Source organism: Pleurodeles waltl, chromosome 8, assembly GCF_031143425.1.
Source record: "Pleurodeles waltl isolate 20211129_DDA chromosome 8, aPleWal1.hap1.20221129, whole genome shotgun sequence".
NCBI lineage: Eukaryota > Metazoa > Chordata > Amphibia > Caudata > Salamandridae > Pleurodeles > Pleurodeles waltl.
In genome coordinates, this window is record NC_090447.1 from 363,052,277 (window position 1) to 363,070,500 (window position 18,224).

Here is an 18,224-nt window from a genome sequence, read left to right on the forward strand (position 1 = left end):
CCATTAAGAGTTTTTATGTGCACCTTAGAGAATTAACATTTAGGTGTGCGGATAACGAGCCCAAAAAAAAGTCTGAACACAAGAAATTCAGGGCTGCTGATCTACAAGCTTATGATAACTAATCCTTCACAAACTGAGGTCTCATTGTAATCCGCACCATGGGCAGATCGCGTGAAATAGTTGACACCCGAGCCACCACAATGTAAACAGCCACTGCGATAATTGAAGTAGAGGACAGCAAAAAGCTAACATGACCAATCAAAAAGGGAAACAGAGGACTCTGTCCACACCAGACCACCACCCAAGAAGACCTCCATCAGGGGTGGGAACAAAACTAGTAATTTATGCCCAAGTGTGTACTGTGGAGAGCGACCTTATTCTGAACATGACTGAGTATCACAGGAACAGACATGATCTGCATTTGCACATCCAAATAACTTTATGAAACTATGCAGAGGGCGTTGGGGGAAAGGAGGCACAAGAAGAGGGACATTCTCAGCAAATGAAAGAACCATTCTCCCTGATCACCACACAACACACAACACACATACCGATGAGGTTAGGCTACCAGCTTCCGAACGTTGCACCTAGATGGAGAAATTAAAGAAGATAAATACATTTTTCTCATCTCCGTTATTGACCAGGGGTCAAATGGCTAGAGACCTTAAAAATGTCAGGCCACCATGAATAGAACAAGAATTGTTGCACTCATAGACATGGGGGTATCAGTCAACGTCATGGGCAAGACAAAGTTGTATCCTCCTCAGATTCTGGCATGCACTACAGAAGCCAAAAATCTACATCCTTGCATATGGCAGCCACAACTAACTATTAGTCGCAGGGGTTTTTATCACCTCTGTGTAACACAAAACTCATACATTGTAGACCAAGTTTTTCATTGTTGATGACAGCACCAGCTGCACCACAGCACAGACTCTAGGCCTAATCTTTTTTGCATGCCTTTTTAACACTAGGAAAGTCAATGCAATCCTCAAAGAATTCAGGAACCTCTTCACAGAGCAGGGGTGCCTGTAAAGCTACACATTGATGACACAGAAGAGTCCTGTTTAACCTCTGGTAAAAGGTCAAGCTGAAGCTGAAATGATTAGAGGCCCTGGGACTGTTTTAAAGAGTGACAGGACCTTCTCCATGTGTTGCCCTTAGTGTGGTAAGAACGAAACACAGTGAGGTGATCAGAATTTGGCAGAGACTACCCAATGCAGCAATTGAAAGGGAAAGACACATAACCCTCAACCTCAACAACATACTGGCAGATTTGAATGGTACAAAATGGTCTTCTAAGATAAATTTGAATGCAGGATAACATCAACTGATATTAGAGAAAAACAGCTGGTATATTATCATCTTTTTATCTCACATCAAATTGAGATAATACAAGAGGCTAAACTTCAGAATGTCATTGGCCGCTGGAGTCTATCAGAATGCAAGATGAGAAGCCCGAGCGGACTACTGTGCATCATCATTCTCAGTGGTGCATCTTCATCTACTTTCAAAACTGGCTGAGCACAGTAAAAGAAAGACTTCATGATACCCTCCAGCATCTCAGAGAAACAGGGCTGACCCTGCACAAAGAAAAGTGTGAGTTCCAGAGAAACAACAGCAAATTCATTGGCTAGCTATTTTAAGACAAAGGACTTAGCAACAACTCCCAGAATACGGAGAACATCAGGGAGGGGTCAGCACTGAGTACTGCCTCAGAGGTCAGGAATTTCCTCGACATGATCACGTTCTGTAGCCTCTTCACCCTCAGCCTGGCCAAAATGTAGACACTAAGCATGATCAATTACTGTGGCTGTTGCATTCCCAACGTGGACACAATGCCACTGAGCCACTTTGCAACCTCACAAAGTCATCAACCACATGTTCTTGACACCATAAATATGACTTCAAGCAGTCAATCTACAGAACACAACAATGCACTACTTTGACATATAAACCAAGACAGAACTGATTGTGGATGCCAATTTCTTTGAGCTAAGGGCAGTCATCTTTCTAGGACATCAGTGAGAACATTGGAGCCCAATCACATTTTCCAGGACAGCACTGACTGATACCAAAAAGAAGTACTCCCTCATAGAATGCTAAGCCTTGGCAATGAGATGGGCATGCAATCAATTTCATCTGTTCCTCGTTGGAAGGTACTTTTTAAAGGAACATCACAATTCCAATCACTATGGATAATAAAGTGTGCACTACAACTTCAGCAGTAAGCGTTGAAGTCAAGTATGGACTGGGACCTGACAACCCTATAATTACCTCTCCCAACACCTAGCATGAACACCATAGAGAACCATCACTTTGCCAAATCCACAGAGACCTTCATACAGCTCATATGCCTGGCAGATTGCCTCATAGTGCTCTCTCCCAAGGAGAGAGTGATTCTACCACTAAGCTAATCTATGCATGCAGCTGGAAAAAATAAGTGTGAGAAAACATTTAGAAGAGGCTCCTATTGGTCAAGCAACAACAGATGAAAAGACACAAAAGTATGGAAAGTCATGCATGAACTGAGTTTCACTGGAGACGTGACTCTACTGAGAGTTGTACAAATTGTGATTCTCAAAATTTTCTAAAGCTGCACAGACATGCTAGCCCTTCAGGGACAACAAGGGATTACCCAAAAACAAAGGTCTGCCTGACAAAGCTATTGTGGTATCCACAGATGGGTAAACAGACCCATTCTGTGATCATATCCTGTCGTGTTTGTCAAGCTAGAGACATGCAACAACGTAATCTCTCATCATCACAGAGGGCACTTGCACGGATCCATGGAAGAAAGTCAGTGCTGACATCTGCAGCTTACTGGACAAACAACAAATCCCCATCCTCATGAACTCGTGCTCCAAGTGTCCACTAGTTGAAATCCTGGAGTCATCAGCACTCAAGAGAGCTAAGCCCAAGCCCAAGCCCAAGCTAGAAAAGATCTTTGTGTCATTTGGCCTTCCAGTTCGCCTCAAGATAGGTAATGGGCCACCCTTTAGTGGGCAGGATTTTAAGGAGAACATACAAGAACTGCACATTCAGCATCAGACAACATCCGAAAGGCCTCACGTCAACAGAGAGGTAGAATATTTCATGTATACGCTAACCAAGACATTGCACAAAGCTGTGGAAAGGGGAGACAACATCAAGTGGGTTTGTCACAGTTTTTGCATGCTTACCAGAATAATCAAGCATTACACGACCAAGTAGTCGCCTGTGCAGGAATGCTCTAAGAGACACCATCCCAACTGCCCTGGGGATACCAAACCGAGATTGAGAAAGCAAATTAAAGTGACAATAAAAGCAACAAATGGCAAGTGATGGGTTGGTTCTAACTCCTCTGTAAAATGTTGGAAGTATACATAAGAAGCTTTCAAATATAGGCAGCTAAAAGCTGCTGGTAGATGAGACCAAAAAAACTTTACCACTGTTATAACATATCAGTTGCTACTCCTTCTTAGTTTTCAGATAACTGTTTTAAATTTAATTAACCTTTTTAATTAACCTATTTGACCTACAAAGATTTATTGCGCTCCTACTCAGTTTTGATTGCTATTGAACTTGCAGGTATATGCAACACATTTCTGAAACTCGAAGACAGTTTTAACAAAAAACATCACTTTACCTTTTTCAGTCTCAGAGTGCTGGCATTATTGCAGTATCTGTACCAGACTGACTTGAGGACAGAAGCAAATGGTGTAACTCCAATCCCAGCTCCAACCAGCATGACCACCTCATAACTAAAAACGTCTTCACTAGCCGTGCCGAAAGGGCCATCCACTGCTATTCTAAAAAACAAACATTTGAATACATATTTTAGCGGCTCTAGGCAAATACAAACCTGATGTAAGATATTTTTTAGAAAGTTGCAAGGCTTGCCATATTTTACTGTCAAAATTTATGACAACACATTGGCGTACATCCCTGGTCTGTTAATTTACAGCACTGGTATGACAAAATAATAACAATAAAAAAGGAGTATTTAGTAAGAAATATAGGTGTAAAACATATATTCCTATAAAATTCCAGCAACAACTGATTCTGAATTCGGTTTGTGTAGGGTCCTGTTCTCTAGTTGAATTTATCCACTAATGGCACCTTAAATATGTAAAGCCAGATTCACAAACTGCAGGATGCCTATTTGAGATGAGCATCTGTGGATAGGCTGCGCTCATGCCTTGATTTGCAAAGGCTAGACATTCTTGCTTCTTTAACCCCAGGCACAGTCACAGCTCCCAAGGACAACTTATTGGCAGAAGTGTCTATTTACTCCACTGCTGGCCAGATAGTACACAATCTCTGCTATTTACCCAGTAACTAGCAACATTGTACCATGCCTGTGCTGTTTAGCCGCCTATAGGCTAAATAGGTGAGATGATGTACAATTTTACCTGCGGCCGCATAAATAGTGTGAAGGAGGTCTATATGTAATCGGCCATAAAGAAAAATGGGACTCCTGGCAATGGTAGTGTGGTGGCTATCTTGTAATGAGAATACAACACGTGTGAAGCATTATTTAATTATTTATTTTATTACTGAGTTGAATACAATCAAACAATAACATACTAAGCATATAAGATCATACATAAGTCTTTGTTTTACATAGCCACAAAATAGGATGAATGTTATGAACCACAACTCAAAATAAAAAAGCAAAATATTCAGCCTTAATGAAATATATTGGCCCAAACATAATTAAGGCATATGTGGGCCTTAACATCTTTTGCCTTAAGGATAGCTGACTCCAGTTCAAAGATCTGTGAGAAAAGTGCCCACCATTCAAATACTGTAGGGGCATAGGACTGAACCATGATCTAGCAATGCAAAGCCACACTCTAGTAATCACTAGTGATACCATGAGGGATAATCTAGGGGTAATATCATGTTTAAGTGCTAACATAATATCCTTTACTGATAGTGACTATCATGACCCAGGTGGAAGGATAGAAGCTGAACCATACCAGACCAGAAAGCTTTAAGGACATTACAGAACAGACTGATTGGCTAATAATATCAAGAACACTGGAACGATGTTCTACTAAAATAGTCTGCTCAAGCTTGGTTCTCCATTTAGCGGCCAGGCTAGATGTGTCATTCTCTCTGTGCGTGGACATAATCCTATATTGAATCCTAATTGGTAGCTTGCCATCTGTAGAAAAAAAATAAGGTAACATATCTGCTCCCTTACCACAAACAGTATATAACCTGTTATGTGAAAAAAATCACGTATCTCTACATATTTAAAGAAAGACTGTTGTGGAAGGTCGTGTTATGGAAAGTTGTAGAGTGTTTGCAAAGTAGAGAAAGTACAGAAACCATTGGAGGCAAAAATCTGACCAATAGTCTTTATTCCCCAGTTATGCCAACTGAGTAATGAAGGAAGGATGGAAAATTAGGATTTGCCCCACAGCAGTGTAAATGAATGTGTAGGTGGAACGGGGTATCTAATACAGATTTCTCCCCAGATCTGGGAGACGTCAAGGACGGTCCGAAACCAAACCTGCTTAAAATAATTAGGATCGGACAGTCTACAAAGAAAAAAACTGACGTCTGGTCCCAAGGCCCTTTACAGCAGAGCTAAAAAATCTGGGTCATGACGAGTGAAGATATTATTAATACGAGAACCAAAAGCAGCCCAAAAATACAACTTAAAATCTGGGAAATCTAATCCTCCTTGATTAAAGGGAAGTTTTAGATGGTGTAAAGCCCTTCTGGCCCTCTTCTATCCCCAAATGTTACTATCTATAGCCCCCTCAAGTCACTTGAAAACAGAATCAGGGACTCATAGATGGATCGCTAGAAAGAGATAAAGAAATTTAGGTAGGATATTCATTTTGACAATGTTACAGTGTCCATAAATGCTAACTGGAAGGTGATTCCATGATCACATCTTAGTGATATGAGACTTTAGAAGAGGTTCATAATTTAACTGAACAATGCGATCAATGTTAGCACAGATATTAACCTTGGAGTAGGTAGCAGTACCAACCATCCCCAGAACCAGGCCGTTTGCTTGAAAATTCAATATAAGACGAGTTTTTGGTAAGTTAAGCTAGTTGCCGGACACAGCCCCAATTGCTATTTGTTCCATAGCTGAAAGAGCATCAGTCAAATAAATTGCGGCATTGTCAGCATATGTGCTTTTTTAAAGTTCGACCTCATTTAGAACAAGCGGCCAAACCTGGTGATTTGCAATGAGTAATCTTAGGTAAGGTTCAATATAGAGAGGAAACAATAAATGAGATAGTGGGCAGCCTGACAAACACTAAGGACCTGATTTAAGGAAAGTGGCGCTGCACCCAGTACAGAGCCACTTTCCTTATGCCCCTTAGCGCCCTCCTAACACCACCATGTGTGTGCCATATCTAATACGGCGCATCATGGTGGTAGTTAGGGAAACTGGTGTCAAAAATATTGATGCTAGTTCGGAATTTTTCAGGATTACCTTCAAAAATTGTTCTGCTAATCCTGCAAAGCCCATTGAGGCCCAATCGAAACAATAGTGTGCCTCCTTTTAACACCTGCTCTGAGCAGGCATTAATAGTGCAGAAAAAAATGATGCAAAGAAATCTCTTAGATTTCTTTGCATCATTTTTTTTGCCCCCCTTACCATGGCGGAACGCCCCCTTTCCATACATCATGCCTGGCGCAGGCATAATGTAGCAAAGGGTTGCAAAGTGGTGCAATGCCTGCAGTGCGGCACTTTGTAAATCTGGCGGGGCCATTTTGGCCTTGTTGGGCCACATTTGCCTAAACAAAATTACACTAATGTTGCACAAGGAGGCACTTGGGGCTCTTAAATCTGCCCCTAAATGTCATAGAGGTATGTCCATCAAGCACCAACCTAGCCATCGGATTTCTGTAGAGAAACCTGTCACAAGAGAGAAAACGGCTAGTGACACTGACGGAGGACAGAGTTGGCCAGAGAAATACCCATGAAACTCTATCAAAAGCCTTCTAGGCATCGAGCGGAATCATACCCAGCCTACTGCCAATTGTCCTTTAAACATCAAAAATAGCAACTGCAGAGTTTGTATGACTTGTAGTATTCCCGCCAGGGATCAAAACCATGTTGTTGTGATGAGACTAAGGGTCTGATTATGATTCCAATAGCATTGCCACTGAGACTGCATATACAGTGGTGGCAAGGCAGCTGTCAAGTCGGTGGCCTCACCACCGATGTTTTATGATGTTTCCACTGGGCTGACAGGCAGAAACAGTGGGGTGGCATTGGCCTCGGCTCCCACTAATGCCCTCCCACACAGCATCCTCAGAGTGTGCACTGTCTGGGTGCTGGCAGGGGGGCTCCAGACAGTGCAGACTCTGAGTGTGCTGGTAGGGGGGCTCCTACACTGCCCAAGACATGGTTGTGGGAAGTGCAGGGGCTCCCCTGTACCCCCCATCACTGCCTTTCCACCAATCTTTTCATGGCAGGGACCCTGCTGTGGAAAGGCTGGAGGAAAGCGAACTCATAATCTGTATGGTAGTGCCGAACTCAGCATCATCGTGGCTGACCACAACTTCGACTGCTGCCAACAGAGGGGATCGGTGATCCCAGCGGAGGCGGCGGTCCCCTGGCAGTCGGACCACCAGGATCGTGATCTGGTGGTCAGACCGCCTGGATTATGGTGGTCTGACCGCCCCCATGAATTTGTCGGTCTGTGGACCGCCAAATTTGCAATCAGGCCTTTAGTACTGAACCAGAGGGGCCAAATGAGCAGCTAAACTTTTGGCAAAAATGTCCACGCCTAAATGGATCGAAGAGATAGACCACTATAACCCTTTCTCCTCTGGGGCTTTCCCTTTTTTCAGAAACACTATAATACTAGTGACTTTCTAAGAGGCAGGGGTTTCCCCACCCTTATCAATACTTATCATTAGATTCATGAATAGGGCAAGCAAAACTTCACTAAATGTCTTATAAAATTCTAAATGGATAGTATTCTCCCCAGCTGCCTTTTCCGATGGTTGCAATTTGATTTCCCCCTCCAATTCGTGAATAGTAATATCCCTCTCTAACTCTGCTATCTGATATGGGTCAAGACAGGCCAAACACGTATGTTGTATCTATGCATCGATCTTAGGTTGTTCAATTGATAATGAGTGACCTAGTAGAAACCTGTATATTGTTCCACCCTAGCATGGGTGCATAGTGGGTGCATTGTGAAGAGTGCCGTCTTTATACATTTAATTACGTTCCTATGTCTTTTTTCTACAATTTGATGTGCATTCTCCTTTCCAATATTTTCCACATGCTCATATCATACCGCCTTATTACTATGATACTAGGATCCAGATGTATGATACTTTTACCCTGTCGCAAATGGCCCATCGGGCCATTTGCAATTGGTAAAATGCATTTGCCATGTACAAAATGCAAAATGCGACTTGGTAACTTGTTACTGATTTGCATTTTGGTTTTGTGATTCGGTGTTAGGAAGGGTCGTGTTCAGGGCATCCCTTCCTAATTTCGAATAGCACTTGTATGTGTGAATGTTGATAGGAATGCGTATGCAAAACAACTATATTTTACCGACTCAATACAGGAGGCAGTAACCCAGTTGCAGATGGGAAGGGTTCACCAAGGGACCCTTTCTCTTTTGTGAATATGGGAGAAAACATGTTTTAAGACAGGGTGGACCAATGCTTGTTTTAAAAAAATTAAAGGAAAACTTTTCATTTTTGTTTTTGTAATGCATCCCATTATCCTTTAGGGAAAATTGGTTGCATAACAAAAAAAATGCTTTATTGAAAAAGCAACCACGGACATGGTCTGCTGACCCCAGCAGGCCACCATTGCAGTGACTTTGGCCATTCCCAAATGAGTCACAAATTGCGACCTGCCTTATGAATATTAATGAGGCTGGTCCCTTACGACCCATTTGGGAGTCATAAACAGTGTCTGAGACACTGTTGTACATCGCAGTATGCAATTTCCTAATTGCGAATCTCAAAGAATTAGGAAGTCACAAACAGATTGCTACAATCATCTGGCCCTAGGTCACTACTTTAACCCTCGGTCCAATATACAATGAAGCATCACTAATGCAGAGTGCTCATTCTAGCTTCTATTCCTTACTGCTTGGGCATGTTGGTACTCTGCCTCCTAAAGCTGAGTTTGACATTTAGAAACCTCATCTTTCTCTGACCTATCAGCCTGCAAAATATATTGGAGTGTGGTACTACATACATAGGCCTCCACTGCACCCCATACAACATGGGGTCCCGCAGCACCAGTATTGACTGAAACAAATTTGGGGGCAGTTACCCATAACAGTTATATAAATAAAATTTGAAAGGAGTGATTGAGGAAAGGTAAAACAATGCCCTTCCTTACTAGAAGCAGTTACCTACAATGTTAGCTGGAGTGGATTGTGATCTGAGGTAATCTTAGGATACACCTCCATGCTTACTGATTGAATCAATCACTGAACAATAAAAACCATGTTGATTCTTAAATATTGAATCTGTGATGCAGAAAAAAAGTATAGCCTAGTCTCATAGGATGTAGGGTCCACCTGATGTCAACTAGGTCATGAGCATAGTTTGGGTCCCAGATGGCAGCTCTAGTTTTCACCATCTGAGGGTTTGCAGCACGATTAGTGGTGTCCACTGCATAGTCCATAATACAGTTAAAATCACCAAAAGTACAAAGTCCCCTGACCACTCAAATAATTGTAGATTCAGCCATTCAGACAACCCAGGATCCACAGCATTTGGCACATATACCATACAGATAGTGATCTTCTTAGTGAGAACCATAATCTGAGCAATCGCCCACCTACCCTTTGGATGGAGGCCATTCTCAGAATTGAGTATTCCAAGTATCTAAAACAAAGAATAGCACCCCTGTACAGAGATCGATTGACTGTTGCATATAATAGAATTGTTCTCAAACTGCTTTAAGAGAGACCGATCTTTATATGCAAGATGAGTCTCCGTTGAACAAACAATCTGGGGCTTGTAAGCAAAAATATCCTTGTTAACCAATCAGCGCTTGAGAGAGAAGTTAAGACCAGCTGCATTCCTAAACACATTATCTTTAACTGGGGTATAATGTGTGTCTTACCACTGCACTAAACGATACTCTTCGGCAAGCCTGAAGCAAACGTGATCACAGCAACTCATTGTTCCTAAAACCCACGAAACCCCCCAAAAAAACACCTGAAATAGTGAAAAGAGATCCAACCTGAATGACAAACATCATCCATGCACATAACCCCACCCCAACCGTAGATAAAAACCATGCCATTACTTATGCTGTCAGAACACCAAGACAGCCATTATAGCGCTCTCAACCTTTCCTATCCCCCTGCCCTTAGGCTACCCCGACTATCTAGATGCATCTTTAGTTTATTATTAAGATATCGAAGGACAGGCACTTGATTGCATGTTTGACCACAGTTAATAATGTGGACTCCTAGGGCCTCTGGTAGTGAATCTGATTCAAGGGCAAAACTGTCAGTATTTCACTGAACATCCCCAACTCTCCCAAAAAACAGAGATCTCGTCATTCTGTTTAGTATATCACATGCATTGTCACAAACGGTAGCCACAGACAGAGAACCATGCGCAGCAGAAATATTGTTACCTTGTGAGGCAGTAGCCAGCGGAGTAACAACAGTAGCGGTTGAGTCAGATACATTGTGGCTTAACTGTGGATGAGGATGAGCTTCCAAACATGTAGAGGAGGGGTAACTGGCAAAAGATAACGAGGGTAGTGAGAGCACTGTATCTCCTCCTCTATCTAATTGACTGTCCGCAGCATCATCAGGGCAACAGGCTAAATTGCCATGGTGGAAGGGCATTGCATCTTGGAACAGCAGAGTGACTCCAGCAACCGATGTATGTAGTTTAGTTAATGGGTATTCAATTTGAGAAGTGGATCACCTCTATTTCAGTGCCTGCAAGAAAAAGCCGCCTGCTTGTGAAGCTGCGTTGAGGACAAGACGGGTCCCTTTACTTCCTTGTAGTCAATGTAGCTTTATTGGCACCATTACTGCCCAGAGGACAGCTCAGGGAATGTGAATCCTCCAAGGATGGTTTAGCTGCTCTGGAGCACCTATGTGTAAACCAGCTGCATCACCCGAAAACAACACCAGTACCAGTATGCCACTCTCTTTTTTTCAACATAAATTTGCTCTTAGGCAGATGAGAAACTACAGGTAGTGACGGAAGTGCAAGGCAGACCACATTCCCAGTAGGATCAGCCCACTGCCATCTTCTTTTTCCCAGCATGGTTTTAAAGCATGTTACATAAATGTTTAATACATTCATGAGAATACATTGTTTTTTATAGTGGTCCTGATGCTCCTTTTGATGATTTTTGAGGGCTGAGATCTTTTTAGGCTACTTTTTGAAGGCCTTGTGTTAGCATTAGGCTTCTGTTTTAAAGGGGATTGTGCTTGCCTAATATTTTAAATCTAACAAAACAGCCGCAGTCATCATGTAGCAGCAAACATGGAATGCAGACCGATAGAGGGTATCTGGGCTCCACAGGGAAGAACACATACACTAGGTAGTTAGCATTTGCGGGCAAAGTGCTTTGGGGCACTTGCAGGAGGTAAACTGAGTGAGACACTGGAATAGGGTTTCTGTGGAAAGGGGAAGAAGATGCAGGAGACAGGTAAGTGATGCATCTGGGTAATTCATAGGAGGAGTTCATTCTGCTGCCTGTGAATAAACACACTTTTTTCATGCCATTCACACAGTAGAGTAGATTTAGGGTATTGATGCTCAATTGATCCCTTCTCATGAATGACCCTTCAGCCACACTGGCATTTTAGTCACCTGCACAATGCATCTTGGGAATTGTAGCTTTGATTTTTCACATGTTAAGTAGTGCAGGGTCCTGTATCTACTGAGCCCTCATTTCTGTGCTTCACAGTGCTGCATGAGCAAAAGAAATCTGGAAGCCAAGAATAAAAACTGTGTGACAGGCTCGAAAGCTGAATCTGACTAACAAGGTTCTTAAGCGGTGGTTGGGATGGGTGCAGTAAAATAAGGATGATGAAAAGTAGGAGAATATGGACCAAGAGGTAAACCTAACTAAGAGGGCTAAGATGACAAGAGTCACTAGGACCAAAACAAGAAGATCCAGGCCCAGAGAGATCTAATCTATGAGGACCAGGGTTACCAATGCCAGAGGTGACCAGGAACAAATAGATGATGAGGAATAGGACAAACTCACAGCACCAGGGGTATCAGGCCAGGGTTGGAAGGATCAGGAGGACCAGGAGGATGTGGAACAGGTGGGTCTGGACTCAGTGGAAAAGGACTTGAAAGAACATAAGGACCAGAGGTAGAAGGAACAGGTGGGTCTGGACCCAGTGGACAAGGACTTGAAAGAACATAAGGACCAGAGGTAGAAGTAACAGAATGCCCTGGACTATAATGAGAAGGAGGGCTGTGAGGGCATGTGTGCGCCGACCAGAAGAATGAGGCCAACCAGGGCTAGGAGTAGCAGATGCAAGCAGACAGACCAAAGATCACCAGTACCTGGAGACCAATGGAGAGAAAGACCAGACACAAGAGGGACAAAATCACAGACATCAGATCAAGGAGAACCAAGGGGCCAGAAGCAAAATAAACTGGCACCAGAAGACTCAATACATGAGGGCCAGACAAAAGAATACCAGAAGCAAGACCAGGACTATATGGACCAGGATTAGAAGGATTAGGTAGAGGCAAACAAGGGGACTCGATAAACCAGGGGAGCAGGACTAGGAGGACTGATGGATGAGATTTATTGTGGGAAAGGTTAAAAGGTCCAGGAGCCTGTGAAACAGGAGACCCAGTATCCAAATGACTAGCAACAGGAGTACATAGGAATGATGACCAGTCAAACCAGAACCAAAAATATAGGGCAGAACATTCTTAAACTAGCATGAACCAGACGTCAAGCAACATCAGAACTAGGAACAGCTTGGAATATCTGTGACATGACTTGGGGCCAGATGTAGCAAAGTGTTTGCGCCTCGCAAACGGCGAAAATCGCCGTTTGCGAGGCGCAAAAGCCACTTTGCTATTCAGAAATGCATTTTGCGAGTCGGCTCCGACTCGCAAAATGCATTTCCGACTCGCAAATAGGAAGGGGTGTTCCCTTCCTATTTGCGACTCGCAGTGGGATGCAATTCCATTTGCGACCGCCTACGCGGGACCCTAGGGGCAAGGGCTCGGATTATCAAGTAGGAATAAGAGGACAAGGGTGAGGAGGAAAAGAAGGATCAGGAAGATCAGGACGCGGGACATCAGGACCTTGATGATCACAGACTATTGCTCCTGGCCACAGAGCAATACACAGGATGGCAATGAAGATGGGCAACAGGATGACTAGGTCCAGGAAGACCAAATAAAGGAGGACCATGATGAGTTTGTGTAGCAGGGCGATCAAGGCCAAGAGCATCAGGACAAGATCCCGGAAGAAAAGATCCAGGGCAATAGGACCTGCAGCCAGAACAAGCAGGAAAGACAAGGGGGGCAGTTCCAAGAATACCAGGAGGACTAGAAGGATCAGCACCAACAGTACCAGGAAGAGGTGTATAAGTGCCAGGGAGACCTAACCATAGAACCAGGGCCCAGAGTAGCAAGTGGGGAAAAATGACCAGGGCCTGGATGAAGCAGAACCAAGGTGAGGAAGGTCAGGGGGACCAGAACAGCTAGAGCCAGGAAGATGAAAGGGACTGGACCTGGATATCCAGGAGGACCAAAATGATGAGGCTCATGAGCACCCAAACAAAAGGATCCAGGACAAAGATGGCCCAGACCATTGGGTGCAGTGCCAGAAGGACCATGAGGGTAAGGCACAGGGCAAGGAGGGCAAGGAGGACGGGGGTGATCCAAAGCAGGAAGACAAGAGCTAAGAGGGCAAGGCCTAAGAGGACAATGACACAAGAAGAAACCAGGTTGAATGAGGGAAACTAGCAGGACCAGGAACTGAGGTTCTGGGAATCAGTTGAGCAGGATGAGAAGGATCTGATGAACCAGGTTAGATGGATGAGGGTCAAGAGGATCAGAAAAGAAAAAAAAACAGTTAGGAGAAGGGGGCCTGAAAGGCCCAGGATGGTGGGAGGGAGCACAGCCAAGAGGATTAGTGATAATATGACCCAAACAAGGATTAGCTAAAACAAATGATCAAGAATAGTGTGAACAATACCAGGTAGAGAACATCAAAATGGATAGGAAAACCATTGATAGGAAAACCAAATTGAGAGTGAGGAAGACTAGGAGAACAAGAACTGAATAACGGGAAGATGGCCAGGCAGCCAGAGCCAAAAGGACAGGGGCCAAGAGGTCCAGGACAATGAGGAACTGCGAAACAACAACTAAGTGAGAAAGAAAAATCAATTCACAGAGGCCCAGAGTATCAGGAACTGGCATACCAGGACAAACAGGACCAGGATTAGGAGGAAAAGAAGTACCAGGACAGGGAAGGCCAGGATGATAGGAGCCATGATGTCCAAGCTGGGTAGCTAAGAACAGGATTACGAGAACAAAAAGGTCCAAGATAATGTGGACAAGTTAGTCCAAGATGTCAATGAACAGGAGGACAATGGCCAGGAGTTTCATGACCTTTTTCAGGAGAACATGGACAACTAGTCAGGTCAGGAGTAGATGGACTAGGTCTATTAAGAACAGGGACTAAATGGGGCAGGATTAAGAGGACTAGAAGGATAAGAATAAGCAGGGACAGGGACAGGGCTAGGAGGACCAGGAAGTTCAGAACCAAAGGACCAGGACTTCCAAGTGGAGCAGGAAAACTAGCAACAGGGGTATTAGGACCAGACTGGCAAGGATCAGCTTACCACAACAACCAGAGCCACAAGAACCAATGGGACCAGACAATGACCAGGCCCTGCCCAGGAGGACCTAATAAGGAGGACCAGGAATAGTGAAGGCAGTATTATGTGGACCACAAGGACAAGGACCAGGGCACGGAGAATCAGGATTACACAAACCAGGAAAACAAGGAGTGCCAGCCCTAGGAGAACCAGGACAACAAGGCTAAGTGGATAAGCACCCAGCAGACCAGCAAGATCAGGATGAATATCAGTAGTACCAGAATCAGGAGGCCCAGCAAGGGCTAAAGCTAGGAAAACCCAGGAGCAGGGCCTGGAAGACCAGGGTCAGGAAGGACTACAACCAAGATCCCCACATTCAGGAAACCAGGGTGATCAGAACTAGTGCCAGACCAGGGCCAGGATGACAATCATAAGAATCAAAACAACCAAGAAAAGGACAACTTGGAACAGGATTAAGAGGAGGACCAACCTGTAGAGACACAGAAGAACTGAAAAGTGAAAGAAGAAGAATAGGAGCAGGAGGACACCTATGTAAGTCTAGGTCACATGTATTAGGATATGCATTTTGCAAGCAATTCTCATTCATTCGTCTTATACTGCCAGCCCCTATAAACCCCTCTCTTCAACCCACATATAGAACAGGTAAGTATTTGCTGACAAATCAGCAAATACTGACTGAAAAATCAGCAAATACTTACCAGAACTGATAAGTGAATAAAAAGCTGAAACTGTTACAGTCTGACCTCTGAGTGTTGAAGAATGGGTCTGATGCTGGCACAGTAGTCTGAGGGTGGATCTGAGAGCATCTGGACTGAAACTTGGAAGAGGAGTTTAAAGTTGAATTGCTGAAAAGGAGTGTGGTCTGTGAAGCATGGCAGAAAGGGTTTGGGAAACTCAGATATCTGAAGTCAAGACAAATGGGTAATGGCTAGCAAAGGGGTCAAATGAGTATGGTAATGAGCAAAGGGAAACTCAAGACCATAAGAAGGCTCTGATGAGCAAGAGGGGGTGGTGGAGGCTCCTTCTCACATGGCTCAAAGAGGGATTCTATGTCACCCCCAGATCTTGGCGCTGACAGTTGATTTGTGTGTGTGTGTGTGAGCTGAGTGTATGTAGCAAGTGTCAGATTTACTAAAACATCAAGCAATCCAAGCCAGCAAAAAATCTTGCTGTGCTGCATTGTGTGACAGGGATAGAGCACAAATGTGCCATATCTACTATGATAAGACACATTTCTGCTATCTACGTGTGCTGGCACACTGTGTGCTGCCAAGCACCAAAGCAGGCCTTGCACCATGGTGCAATGGTGTCTGGATTACGAGTATGATTGTTTATGTGCAGGAAGAAGAACATTCCTGCACAAAAACAATCGTTTGAGACATTCTGCAACACACAAAGAAAGATGAAGTAACGAGGAGCAAAACAAATATTTCTTCTCATTGTGCATCACTTGGGAAGATGTACCATTTTGATTCAATCCCAGGTTTACTCACCTTAGTAAATCTGTGATTCCATCACAATCCATTGGCGGATGTATGGGAATGCTAGTGCTCTATCCATAGAATGCCTTCTCAACACAGGGAAACCCAGGACAGCGATTTGCGCTGCCTTGCATTACTCTGGATTGAATAGGCCACTTAGAACCACACGCAGCGGTCACAGGGTGCAGTGCTTGGCCTGTGTTTACCCAACTTACATATATTTCCTATATGGTTAACAATTGACTGTGCATGGCCTTTGTTCAAGCACAGAGTGTAGGTATGTATTTATTTATGTATTTATTTTGTTTACTTATTTGGTGTTATACAGCAAGGACATTACCTAGAATGTAGAGTGCTTGTCAAAAGAACAGATCATTATATAAGGCATATGAATTATGCCTCCCAAAGGGGTTGGGAAAGTTACAATAGACAAAAAGCATTAAAGTCAGGTATATATTACAGCAGTCATAAATAATGATTAACCGGATGTGGACAGTTTCCAGGTACAGAAAGGTGTCCATTGGATTCAAGGTAGAGAAGTAAGTCTCAAGGCATTGAGCAGTGATGAAACTTAGCCAACAAGATGTTAAATAAAGAAGAGAGATTAACTAAACTGCTGTTAAAGAAGAACAGCTTTCAGTTTAGATTTAAAGATTGCCTTTGAGGCAGTAGTGCATAGGTTCTGAGGTAAGGGGTTACAGTCCCTAGTCAAACTTCCAGAAAAGGATTGTGCCATAAATTGTAGTGTGTAGCATCGGGCAACACCATCTGTCCAGTTCCTTTATTTCTAGAGCTGATGGTGCACAACCTGTGGCTGTGCTCAGTTATCTCAAAGCACAAGGTATGGCATGTGACCTAATCCAACATGTAGCTCTGACTGTACATAATAGTAAATAGAAGGACATTTGAAAAAGCTCTGGGGTGACAGAGGCTGGGTGCAGAATAAGAACACAAAAGAAAATAGAAAGAACAAAAGCTATTTTACTGGTATAGGCAGTTCTGTAATTAACATTTAGGGGCATATTTACAAGAAAGTGTTGCATTATAGATGATACACCATTTTTCTTGCACCCCTCTACCGGCACCTAATGACATGGTTGCGCTGTATTTACAATACGGTACACCACGGCGGTCATTAGCACATTAACATCAAAGTTTTTATGCTAGTGTACTAGCATCAAAAATGTGGATGCTACTGCAGCAAATCACAGGGAGGACCATTGAATATAATGGGTGCATCATTTTAACGCCTGCTCTGAGTAGGCATTAAAAATGACAGAAAAAGCGGCACTGTGAAATGTCTTAAATTTCACTGAGCAATTATTTTGGGCCTCCCTGCGCGGAACCCGCCCCTTCCATACATCATGCCTGATGCAGGCATAATGTGGAGCAAGTGGTTGCAAAGTAGTGCAATGCAAGCACTGCACCACTTTTTAAATATGGCGCAGCAGAAAGCCACCTTATTGCTGCCTCAGCTTAAAAAAAAAAATTACACTATGATGGTGCTAAGATAGCGCAGGGGGCTTGTACATTTGCCCCTTAGTTTTTCTTTTCTGGAACATAGTTTTACAAATATTTCCTGATTGTTTTATTCATTCAAATAGAGTAAAAGAGAATGTCACATGTGGAGAATTTAATTCATTAAAGGAATTTCAGAACTGGATTCCCAGGAGTAGGAGTGGAATATGTTGTGCATGCCTAGGAAATCGGAAAATGTACCCCAAATGTAGGGGCAACCTGTGGGTATAAATTCCAGACTATCTTTTGTGATTCTGACCCACCCAGTTTGAGGTATCAGGGTCATGGTGGTCGAAGGAGAAAATATTACGCTCTGCAGCATCACCTTTTCATTCTGATGATATTTACAAAGGTGTATATCCTTTGGAGACCACTAAAGAGTGGCATATTTCTAGTATACACAAAGGAGTACAGAAATGGA

At 43.4% G+C, this 18,224-nt stretch overlaps 1 protein-coding gene across 1 annotated transcript in view; it reads right to left on the minus strand.

The window, feature by feature from the left end:
* The window catches only part of CYBB (cytochrome b-245 beta chain), a 166,074-nt gene that overhangs the window by 35,442 nt on the left and 112,408 nt on the right, over positions 1 to 18,224 (minus strand). Inside the window, exon 10 of the mRNA XM_069204244.1 lies at positions 3,629 to 3,791. Within this exon, the coding sequence (XP_069060345.1) occupies positions 3,629 to 3,791 (163 nt within the window). The remainder of the gene's footprint in view (positions 1 to 3,628; positions 3,792 to 18,224) is intronic.